Genomic DNA, 12,566 nt, shown 5'->3' on the forward strand with positions numbered 1-12,566 from the left:
CAGTATTTACCTGAAAGTATAGCTTGGATCGATGTAAAATTGGGTCTCTTCGTTCACCCAAGCAGATGACATCAGGTCTCGAAAGACGATTTTCCTTAAACGATCACATTTTTTTTTTTTTTTATTTTATAAACGCAAAATGTAGCGTTTAACCTGTTCTTTCCTTGGACCATTAGATAAAAATAAAATATTTTTATACCAAGCAAAACTCTTCGACTCTTTCAAATGTCTGATTTTCGAAACAGAATTAATTAGAACCTGTAAATCTATAGAAGATGCAATCAAAAAGTTATTCTGTACTCAATCTAGCTTCCATTTGTTATTCAGATTTTATCTTTCAAATTTAAATTTTTCTTCCTCGTTTTTTCTTTTTCTTTTCCAAAGTTTGATTAACTGTTAGAAATTACTAAACTTTACGCCGATAAATATAAATGTTATCAACGAATTTGCTTTAGTTCCAGATGCATAATGAGTAAGAGCTTAGTAACTTTGGATAAAGAGCTTAATAACTTTGGATGTAAGCGTGATAGAAGCACACTGCAAATGGCACTTAAAAGCTTAATTTCTGAAGTTTTATTTATTAATATAGTCAATATTTTATTAATTCATTTAAATTTACTTTTAGTTCATTTAGTTGGTTGAAAATGGCGACGGTCGAAGGGATGATTGATTGCGTGTTATGGCTCACAAAATTGAAGTTTATAAAGGCTATTCAGTACAGTAAAACTAAGAATTAAGCTTTTATTTTTTCGTTTACGGTGTTTTTCTATCACGTATACCTCTAAAGTTATAGAGGTTTAAAGTGACCATTCTGCATATAAAAATTGTTGAATTTTAAAGCCGAATATTTAAAAAAAATTAACAAATATTCATTTTTCTTGATGTAGAAAGGTAAAAAGTAGATTAAATTAAATAATAACTTGAGACAATTTGATTAAATAATTAAGATAAATCTGAAGATTCATAAATCTCCATTATTTTTCTCATTTGGATAATGGTGTTTGAACATCAAATCTGATAACCCAAACATTGATCAAAATGTCCGTAAGAATAATTAATATTCTTAAGAATCATTATTCATCTAGATATTGATATTAGAAAGGAAATCTTTTCTATAATATCGTTTAATTATTTTGTTTAAATATTCCATTCAGTCATACATCAAGCCATTCCATAATACTGTCTAATGGTGCATCTTCCATTACTCTATATTTTTATATGTAATTATTGCCAAAAACAATTTAGATTTAACGTTCAGATAGAAGAAAATTGCTTCAGAAATCTTTAATAAAGTAAAGACAAGAATTTGGTACGAAAATTGAATTAATATAAGCCAAACTCCGTAACAAATCTATAAACTTCTTACAATTTTTGTTTGGCAATGTAAATAAACAAAAATAAACATTCTCTAACTTTTAATTAAAAAAATAAACTAGTTTTTATTTCATGATTTACTTTAATATTAATTTTATTTATTGCAGTACAATTACAGAAGCAGTTTCGTCTCCCACAAGTAATCTGGAAGAAGACAAACCGCAAAGTAAGTTATTCCATTACCATCGATGCAGAGCCAGTAAAAATGATATAGATGCAGTAAACATTCATAAGAAAGTAAAGCATTCTTCTACGATAATATATAGCCTTATCAGAAGCACTTACATCAGAATAGAGAAGTAGAATGTGAATAATTTATCATCCCAATTATCCCTATCACTATGTTTAATATTGAAGGATTTAGTTTAATTTATAAATTTATCCATCTGCTGCTGGTAATTCATAACACATAGTGGTAAATATTCTATGTAAGGATCATTAAGGTTAATTTTCCAGTGGAATTTTAAAGATTTTTAAGTGAAAAATGGCCATAATAGTCAAAGTCTAGTAAATTATATTAACATCATAAAGAGGAGTTTCGAATTCCATTTCAAACTCCCCTTTGCGTGTCACGCTTGACCCAGTTGTTTGGTGTGTACAAACTAAATGTGAGATACCTCTTGTAGCAACTAAATAATGCACTGCACGAAAGCTACAATATTGTACACGGTACACAGTAAAGTGTATTGGTACACACAAAAGACACGCAAAGCACGATTCGAATTACAAATCTTTTTTTTTTTAATAAAAAAACCATTCCCAACAATTTCAAGCTTCATCGAATAACAAAAAGTCTTTGATAGAAGTCCTGAAAAATTTAATTTAAATTATTTTAAAGAAGATTTTGTTAAACGTTCACTCAACGTATTATCAGTGACCCAAGTTCACTGTAACTGATGGTATTTTGAAGAATGTGCGCTTAAGAATGTCATCAAACAATTAAAAATTTAAACGAATCAAATGTCAGAATAGTTAAACATTGTAACCATTATTTTATTGGCATAAAGTGGTTCATAAAATATTAGTGATTCATTGAAAAATTCAAGAGTTCAATAACTTCCCTCCAACTCCATCAATTAATTATCTGGAAACATTAGAAGGATTACGTTGAGAAATGTTTTAATTATTACTACTACCAATCATTATCTCTGGGAATTATATTCATAAACTACTAAGTATGATAAGTCAAGGTATTAATCGATTTAAACGTATGCTATTCGAATGATTCACATATAAAATATATCATTAAACATAACTCTTCGTGTGTTATCGTTATTAATGCGTGTCTAGAATTGTTTAATTATTTATTATCTTAATTTAAATTCAATTTTGCTATTTGCATTTATAACTGCTTTGAATTCGTTTAAATAATTTAAGAAAATCGAGAATGTCAACTATATTTGGTATGCTTTTCCTATTAAATCTTTATCACTACTAAATTTGTGTTTGTAAAATTGCGTAGGCTAGTACTAATGCCCCCAAAAACTGCTTAACACTAATAATTTTAGCATTATATCTGCGATTAGTATCTTAAGATATCAGCAAAATCATGAAGTTCAATGTAGGCTATATAGAACTTGCTATCATCGTCTAAATTCATTAATAACTACGTCTTTCGGTCTAATCTAGTCCATTTTCTATCATTAGAATTAGAATAAATTGTCTGTAACATTAACATATGGTCTAGATTAGACCGAAAATGCTACTTAACAAATTGAAATACTGACGGCAAGGTGTAGTTTCTTGTCTTAGTAACAATAACTCACAGCGTTTTAACGACAGTATCTCAAGCATCTTAGCATCTTAATATTTAATTAAATCTTAGTACAGACGAACATAATTTAATATCCATGGTCCTACAAAAGTATTATTCAAACCGTGGCATTAAACAAGTTTCACTTACTATCACAATTAGTAATAATAAATCGAATTTTTTATAATTATATAATATACTGTAATAGAATATCTATACTTACATCTTTATGCAACGAAGTAACTTTTTGAAGATTTTTGGCGTGTTTTAGTTGAATTTTTTAAATATTACATTGCACTTGCCACTTCAACTGGGTTAAATGTTGCTCCTCTTTATTTGATAAAAATCCTTGAAGAATATTTAAACCTTCTTGTGCTATAGAATTCATAGAATTATATTTTATACGACATCACTATCGTCACTCGAGATCAGAGTAAGAGTACTACAATCAAAACGCTCGATCTTTATCGAAATTGAAGTAAATTCGTAGTCATTTAAAACAATTCCATATCGCTTCTCCCATGGATCCACCATTTATTGTTGGATACAAAACTATTAATTTCAAGGTTCTGAGCAAAGTTTTCTATTTCACAAGAAAAATTTCATCAGTAATTGTAATATGTAGCCAGTCTAAAAAAACTATCAATGCAATGCAATGCCAGCATTTACCTTTGACGTTGTGTTTTTCGATTACATTGCTTGAAATAACTATTTATCGCAGTTTACATTTGTAAATTTTGCGTGCATTGGTGAATCATTAGAAAATGTTAGCTTAGAAAGTCCATACATGCGGCAACGATTTCGTACTTAATTCGGTTTTCAGCCATCAGATTTTTCCAAATATATTTGCGTCGATATATTTTATCACGTTTTCACACTCAGGCATAATTAAAAGACGTATTTACAAAGATAAAACAGGAAAGAAAGACATTCAATTGAAGAAAAAAGAATCTTAATCCGCTTCCATATGCAAATTGTCACGTGACATAATCCTCTGCTCGATAATTTTTTAAATATAGTGAAACGAGAAAATGCAAAGATTATCACCATATCAGTAGACAATGGGAAAAAACTCAAAATATCCTTGTGATATAAAATGAAAATGACAATTAAGTTTAATTGTGTCAATAAGCGAGGCGATTATATACGATTTCAACCGTAATACCATCTCAATAGTATCAAAGTATACTTTAAAATAATTTCCATCAGCATGGATATCGAAAAAATTTTCCAGGGGGAAAGGCTTGGAGACAAATAACTACATCAATACATTTTTATTTAATTATTTAATTTTGGGGGAATTTTTCATAAGTAGATTATAGAGTACACTTTTACGTCAATACAATAGGCTTACTATCGTTATAAACCACGCAATATCTTTAACGTATTTCAGCAATATCATTTCGAAACATATTAATATAATTGCCATAAAATGTTTTAAATTAGTTCAAACGACAATATCTTCAAATTGTTCATACGGCACTATTTGGTTATTTGTATTATCAAAGAGCATACAATTTTCTATAGTTAATGTTTATTTATATATCTTCTTTGCGTAATTTTGTATGAATGTTGTAGCGAGCTAAGTTCTTTGCCAGTGAATATAATAGCGGTTATTATTAAAAAAACTGAATAAAAACTGTTATTTAATCTGTCGAGATGGTAATATCACAGTATATCTCAGCATAATTTCCACACAATACATGTCAGCAATATCATCATAACATAACTAAATGTGTCCGCTGTGGCACCTGAGGCTAGAACGAACTGATGACCTAGTGGCCCTATATATTATAATCTTGATAAATCATACAATATAATTTCTCATCAAGATATACATCCGTGAAAGATAAAAATTTAATTATTTTATTCTCTGTTAAGCTTTATATTAAATGGAAACAATTAAAGGAAATATTCTAATTCTTAACAGGATTTTCCAATTCCATTAAAGAGAAAATTAAATAAACTCCACCTGAGCATTACAAAGATGTAACAGCCTCTCTGCAATACAGACTTGTTATCTTTAATGAATTACAGACGTGCATTATTAAAGTTTTCAACAGAATGCATTTGCCGAATTAATTAGTGTGCTGTTGGCTAATATCTATTTTAAGATCTCAAGCTGCCAACACTGATATACAAACATTTATATGTGCTTGTACTTTCTTTTTTTTTTTTAATTCCAAATGTTTGCTTATGTAAAGATACTCCACTACTGAAACTATTCTAATTGTTATACTCTTTAAAAAGTACACGGCGGTTTACCACGTTGTCCTGTATGCTCCAAATACATTCGTGGATAGGACTGATGATTAACTGAGTTTTGGATCACCTTATATATTAATATCGATTTCTCTTCTTATTATTTTATAATTAGAATACGTTTAAAAGACTATCTGAATGCATTATTTAAGCCTGTTTTCGAGGTAAAAGGTTTAGACGTGAACATAAAGAAACTATCCTTAAGTGCTTAAAACCTTAAATTTTAGATTCTTATGCAATGAAATAAATTTTTTTGTTAATTAAATTATGCAAAATAACGTCATTTACTTCAGTTTCCTTTAGTAATTCGATTAGCATAACTCTCGTGTAATGAAACTAAAGTAGTTGTTGTCAAAAATAAACTAAAAATCAATGTATTTTCAGTTGATGAAACTAGCTACCACAGTACTAGAGAATGAAACTATTTGCTTTTGGTTAGTAAAATTCATATTATTACTTATTCTCAAATAGTAAAAAAATAATTAATCTCAATATAGCACAATTAGTTCCAGTAATTACTTTCGAATAATGGGAACAGTTCCATTGGTTAATCTCAAGTAATGAATCTAGTTTCTTTGCTAGGAGATAAGGAAACTAGTAAAACGTTGGAGATTTTCAGATAATGAAATTAGTTTCATCAGTTAGGCCTATTCTCAGTTTAGTGAAACTAGTGTTAGTGGAATTACAGGAGTTCCACATCAGATAACAAATCTTGTTTCATTGCTGTCAGGTAATGAAACTACAGTAGATTTGAGAATAGTGAAAGCAAAATTTGAAACATTGTAACCTCATTAATTCCGTTAGTTGCTTTCAAGTAATGATATCGATACTATTAGAGACTCTCAGATAATGAGATTGATAGTTCCATTAGATCTTCAGTATCTGTGAATTACAAAATATGATTTTGCATTGTAAACATTATTGTCACCAAAACATTCGGTTTTTAAACTCGAACCATATAAACTATTATTATCTCAAGTATTCTATTTCAGTTTAGCGTCACTCTCGATTTAGTGTCAATTTTAGAGGCGAACAAATGGTAAACCGAAGTTAATGAGACTATTTTAATTGATTCTGTCAGACTGTAGCTTATAAAATGTAGTTTTTCGCATTTCTTTTTTAAATTTTGTGCATTATTAAACGAGAAAGTATTCCCCCCCCACAAATCTGTACCCAAGGTTGGATTATAATCACGAATTAATGACCAATCTCTTCAGACGTAACAAATAATACAAAAGTTCATTTCTCTGTTTTAAGAAATGTAATTAAAAGTTTACTTAATTAACATTTTAATTGGTTTCAGGTTTTCTAAAGGTGGAAAGAGCTCTAGTGAACATCACAAAAGATTCGGGTGAAAGCGTCAAGATGAGGTGTGAAGTCAAAGGTTACCCCCAACCTTATATTCGATGGTATAAAAATGAAGCTCCTTTACAAGAAGAGAGGAACCGAATTGACGTGAGATATTACAGTTCTGGCAATGGAAGAGTGTGGTCCAGACTAAAAATCAACCATCTGGACATACACGATACCGGTTACTATAAATGCGAAGCTGATAATGGCCTTCATTTAGTGGACACTACTGGAATTTTGATGGTCAAAGCAGGTATATATATATATATATAAAACCCCACAATTCTTTATTTTTTAATATAAATTACTCTAGATTTTTGTTAATTTACCATAAGATAAGTCATAAAATAGAAGAAAAAGCATCATTTAAAATAATTAAAAACAATAAAAAAAAAAGTTTTCCAAACTTTTAAATTGGGGTTATTTCTCTATATAAATTAGCATTAGTTTAATAGGTCTTTCAAGATGACTGTAATAGAATTTAAAGTATGTTAACGGGGGGTATAAGAAGAATTTAAATGAAAAATAAGCTGTCACGAACAGAATTTCCATTTATGATTATCTGTACAGTTAATCATTTATACAAAGAATTAGTACAGTTAATAGATAAACATTATGCTAATTTTCATTTTCAATCAAGCATGGTTCCCATATTTTGCAAAAATAAATGTAATCAAAGGGGAGGGAGGAAGTTTATTAAAGTTCCGTTCACTTAGTTAAGTCACATCAACTTGTCTCGGTTTGTTTTAACAACCAAAAAGAAAAAAAGAAAAAGAAAAAAACAACTTTCAATCTCGTTTCTCTGAAGGAACATTATTATTCTGTTGTATAGAATCTTTTTATAATGAATAGAAAAAAGAATCTTTTGTAGTAATAAAATCATCGAATTCTGTATTTTCACAATTCAATACATTGAAGAGTAAGAATTGTTTGTAATGCATTGAAAATACCGAAATTTGATTTTCTTTCCTCTAATAAAATGCGAAAATTCAATTTACTTTCCCTAAAATGACGTGTTGTCTCTTAGGTTTGCTAAGGATGCGTCATTAACGAAATATGCCAGCTTTGAATTGGTTCAGGATGCGTGCATACAGTTCTATAGAAAAGATAGGGAGTGCTTCCTTATCTAAACACATGCATCGTTTCTTTATTGGGCTACTTTAGTGAAAAAAAATTTGAAAACTTTTCTCTGTGTTTACCTATCGATTATATTAAATCGAATTGTATGTAACTTAAGAAATTTTTATATCTTGTTACGAAAATCTGCATCTCACCTGCTCTGTATAATATATCTACTAGACGAGAATGGTAAAGAATATAACTATTCCTTACCATTCTCGTCTAGTAGATATATAATGAGTGATGCTGAATATAATGATAATAGATAAATCCGAATTAGGGATGCTGTGGAAGCGACGTTAACACTTTATCCATCAACCGGAAATGATAGTGAAAATAAGTGATGATGTATATGATAATAACGGATAAATTTGAATCAAAGATGCTGTACGTGAGAAATAATCATTACATCTATCAACTGAAGATAATTATGAAAGTAATGATACTAAAGTTACGCATGAAAATGACGGCTGAATCTGAATCAGAAGTTAATGCTACATCTCCCAGTTGATGATGCTCATGAAAATAAGTGATGTATTCGATAATAATGGATAAATATGAATCACGGATGCTGAGGATGCAAAGTTAAACATTGCATCTATTAACTAAGCATGATTATAAAAGTGAGTGATGCTATATAAGAAAATAAGGGACAAATTTGAATCAAAGATGCATTAAATGAGAAGTTGAGTACTGTATCTGTCAAGCGATTATGAAAGTAAATGAATCTGTGCACGATGATAAGAGAGAAATTTAAATCATATATGCTCTGAATGTTAACACTTTAAACTTAATTGAAGATGATTAGGAAAGTAAATGATGCTGTATATGATGAAAAATGATAAATATGAATCGAGGATATTGTAAATTGGAACATAATATAATTTGACAACTAAGAAAATTATCAAAATAAGCGATAATACATAACAATAATAGATAAATCTGAATCATGAATGCTCCGATAAATTAAATGTTATGAATATTAGCGATGCTGATGCGATGATGACAGGCTATGAAGCTTGTATAATAATTTAAAGTAAGATATAATAATGCAAATTATAAATGAATTTGTAAATATTGCTATTATTAAGTAAAATAGGTTAGTTTATACATTATTAAACAGTCAGAGATTCATTTATTATTGGCAAATCCCTTGAATTGCAATCCTTTCAACTTGCTTCCTATTTATTCGAAAGGTCTTTGTATAGATAAATGAAATGTCAATATTTACCTCATTTTGAAGACTTTCTAAAATCGAAATGACTTACAGAACAAACTTGGCTACAAAATTAAAAAGAAAAAAAATCTTTGTTCAGTAATATTGATTCTACAATAATCAAGTACTAAATAATGGATTTTTCAGTATATAAAATTATATATCCATTGATTTAATTTCGGATATCAACGAAGATATCACAAAATTAAATCCATAAGGTCGCTTATAATCTTCTTCTTTCTTGTATCTAAGCAATTCTGTATCCCAAGATATCAGTTGATGATTAATGATTCTTTCTAAGTCTTCTTATCTCCTTGCTGCTACCAAAACTTCAGATTGGAGATTCTAATTTAGAAATCTCTCTCTTTACTTCATTCTTTTATGAACAAGTTAATTGAATTTATTTCTTATAATGAAACAATGCATCCAGGTGTAGTTGAATTATTTGTAAAGGAATTACGAATAAAATCAGACCCCTCTTTCCTTTTTTATAGATTTTTCTTAATGAGTTGCCTGCATTTTAATTATTTTAGTAAGCGTAAAAAAAGTAAAGCAATTGAAAATTTTCTTTTATGTTCAGTTTATTTACCTTTTTTTCCACTAAAGACTGTTTATTTTTTCTAATTTTTCATTAATTTTACACACTTTAAGCTCCTAACAATACGTTATCATCCGTACTCGATAGCAGAAAATAAGAGAAGAGACTAATAAATTGAATGGTGGAAGAAACTTAATTGAACTACAATTTATGGCATCAGAGGGAGGAATATATAAAAATTTTTCAATTTATCATCTGTGTAATATTTCTCAAAGAAAAAAAAATTATTTCTTTCCATCTAGTAACTGCAAAATATCATTTCTTATCCACTTTTACATACAATCCTCCCGTTCTTATGAGGTTACATTACAATATATCTGAAGATCCCAGTGAAATATTTTCGGATGCATTTTTGAATATCCACGTGTAAGTAATTCGGTAACGTTTGGAACCACAAAATAGTTCAGATACAACTTTTGCTATCGCAGGGAAAAAATAAAAATAAAAATTCTTGAGGAGTACGATTCTGCAGATGGATTCTGCCCAGAGAAGAAGCGAACTATCAGGGGTAACGTAAACCATCTGTCACGCGAGTTCTTTCACGTTTTAGAAAGTGATTGATCAGATTTTTTCTTCGATAAGCATATTTTCACGCATCCATTGATTTCTCCAGTCAATGAACTTTAATCACATTTTGTTTCCCATTTTTTTCTACAGGTCGTATACTTCCACCTGTGACAATTCCCAATTTTTCGCCCGGTTTCCCTCATTTTCCAGCACTCGGAGGGAGGTAAGTTACATCTATCCTTCTTATAACATATAATGATCATTCGTTCTTCCGATTGAATTCAGATTTTTGTCTTTAGTAAAGCATTTAATTTACTTGTAAATTTTACTCCCGGTACTATTTATGACGCATTTAATAAGGGAATATGATGTTAAACGACGTAAATTTACAGCAATTTTCTTCAGTCAAGCGAAAATTAACGAGATTTTCTCTTCTCTTTATCAATTGTTAAAGGTTTCGAAAATGAGATAACATCTAATGAACATCATAAATCTACTACTTTTAATGAGAATAGTTTAAAATAAACTCGATCTTTCTACACTTTACTTACAATTTTATTATTCTTATTTTTGTTGGAATTACTTTTATATCCCTTTAGGATATACCATATACCACAGAATCTTATTTAAAGATATTCTTCTAACTCTAATTCTCGTAGGTTTGTCTGATCGAAGCCACGTACAAATTGCATTTAACCAGTTTATATAAATAATTATATTACATCTCAACTTGGGAATACAACTTGCAATACTCCCAAGTAAGAGCACCCCAAGTAATATTACTGCTATGTCCCTACTTTAGGAGTAATAATATTAATATAACTTGGGGATATTGTTTGTATAATTTGAATTTATATCGTCATTTACTTCTCTAGGGTTTCATCAGTCGTTGAATGTATCTTTTTATGTTGGGAATTCTATCATGTACACCATTTTAATATATTACATTAGTGTTTATTTCCTATATTTTTTCTGCTTTTACATCTTATTTTCGAGGATTTATTTCTTCCTCCTTACTTTTAGTGGAAGAAATAAATCTATTTTTTAGCTGTGAATCCGGAATAAAGTACTTATAATATTCTTTCAGCAATATATTTTATGCGTTTAATTCTCCACATTTTATTTGAATTTTAAATTTTTATAATTTTTAAAACAAAGTTTGCCTGTATAAACACTAATCAAGCCAATGTGAAAAGTTTATACAGACATTTCATGACATTTGAAAGGAATTTTGCGTGAGAATATAGTTCCTAAATTCACCACAAGGGAAAAAATGACGCCGTGAGCGGCAAGAAATAGACAATGCTACCACATTGTCGTATATAATTCATTGCGTAACGTATTTATTAACGTGCTACGCACTGAATCTGGTAAATTTTACAATTCAATAACAAGAATAAAATAGAAATAGGTCTATATTCTTTTGCGTGTTTTTCTTCTATTTGTATATTCATTTACAGTACATGCAAGAATACAAGCCAAAATTTTAATAAAAAGTCTATGATTGATTTACGTAACAGTAAAATTAATCAAATTATTTATACATAGCAATTTCCTCGGCGTTCGAAGCGCCAAATTGTCCTTGGTGATAACTTTTGGAAGTAAATTTTTCAGATATTTTGAAAAGTGTAATTCTAAAATTTATTGAGTTATTACATTCATTTTTGTTGCAAATAGCACCGAATAAAGATATTTTAATTAAATATCCTGTACAATTTATCATTTAATAATGTTTTTATTAACAAGATAAATATATATTTTATTTTAAAATTATTAAAATTTACAAAAATATTTAAAAAATGAATAATAAATAACTATTTTAAAGAGAAAATAAAATTAAATAATACCATTTTTATTTATTTTCAACTTTTTATATAAATATAAATAAATTCCCATAAGAATAAAATGAAAATAAAAAATAAATAAATTTAAAATAACTATAAATAAATAAAAACAAATAAAATTAAATTTAAATAATTAAACAGAGTTGAATAGTAAATAAAATTATATTAATTTTTTCCGCAAATAAAATAAAAAATAAATAAATAACAAGTGATAATACACATAAATCGAACTTTTTATAGCATTTTGTATATAAAAATTCCAAGTTTTCTAAAGTTTTTTTTTTTTTTTGGATAAAAACGAGAATTTTAGTGTCTTTACTAGTAGCTTGTTCATCATCAGCATCATTTTATCATCCCTCTGGAGTATCGTAGAAGCTTTAGATTTGATACGAAGCGATCAAGAATCCATCCATCAATCAAAATCTCCATCTTTTTAAACTTTTCATTTTATAAAATAGATAAGAAAACACTAATTTACTTCTTAAAACTTTCTTCCAAGAAGATATATATTCAAAAATACCACAAAATGGATAATATTATATA

At 28.4% G+C, this 12,566-nt stretch overlaps 1 protein-coding gene across 1 annotated transcript in view; it reads left to right on the forward strand.

The window, feature by feature from the left end:
* LOC136983877 (inactive tyrosine-protein kinase transmembrane receptor ROR1-like) overlaps positions 1 to 11,201 on the forward strand; it is a 37,073-nt gene extending 25,872 nt beyond the window's left edge. The window contains exons 3-5 of the mRNA XM_067280746.1: positions 1,482 to 1,540; positions 6,693 to 6,992; positions 10,330 to 11,201. Coding sequence (XP_067136847.1) covers positions 1,482 to 1,540; positions 6,693 to 6,992; positions 10,330 to 10,406 — 436 coding nt within the window. The 3' untranslated portion in view covers positions 10,407 to 11,201. The remainder of the gene's footprint in view (positions 1 to 1,481; positions 1,541 to 6,692; positions 6,993 to 10,329) is intronic.
* The last annotated feature ends 1,365 nt before the right edge of the window (positions 11,202 to 12,566 follow it).

The sequence above is a fragment of the Centruroides vittatus genome, unplaced genomic scaffold (assembly GCF_030686945.1).
Source record: "Centruroides vittatus isolate TY-2023 unplaced genomic scaffold, ASM3068694v2 contig_890, whole genome shotgun sequence".
Lineage (NCBI taxonomy): Eukaryota > Metazoa > Arthropoda > Arachnida > Scorpiones > Buthidae > Centruroides > Centruroides vittatus.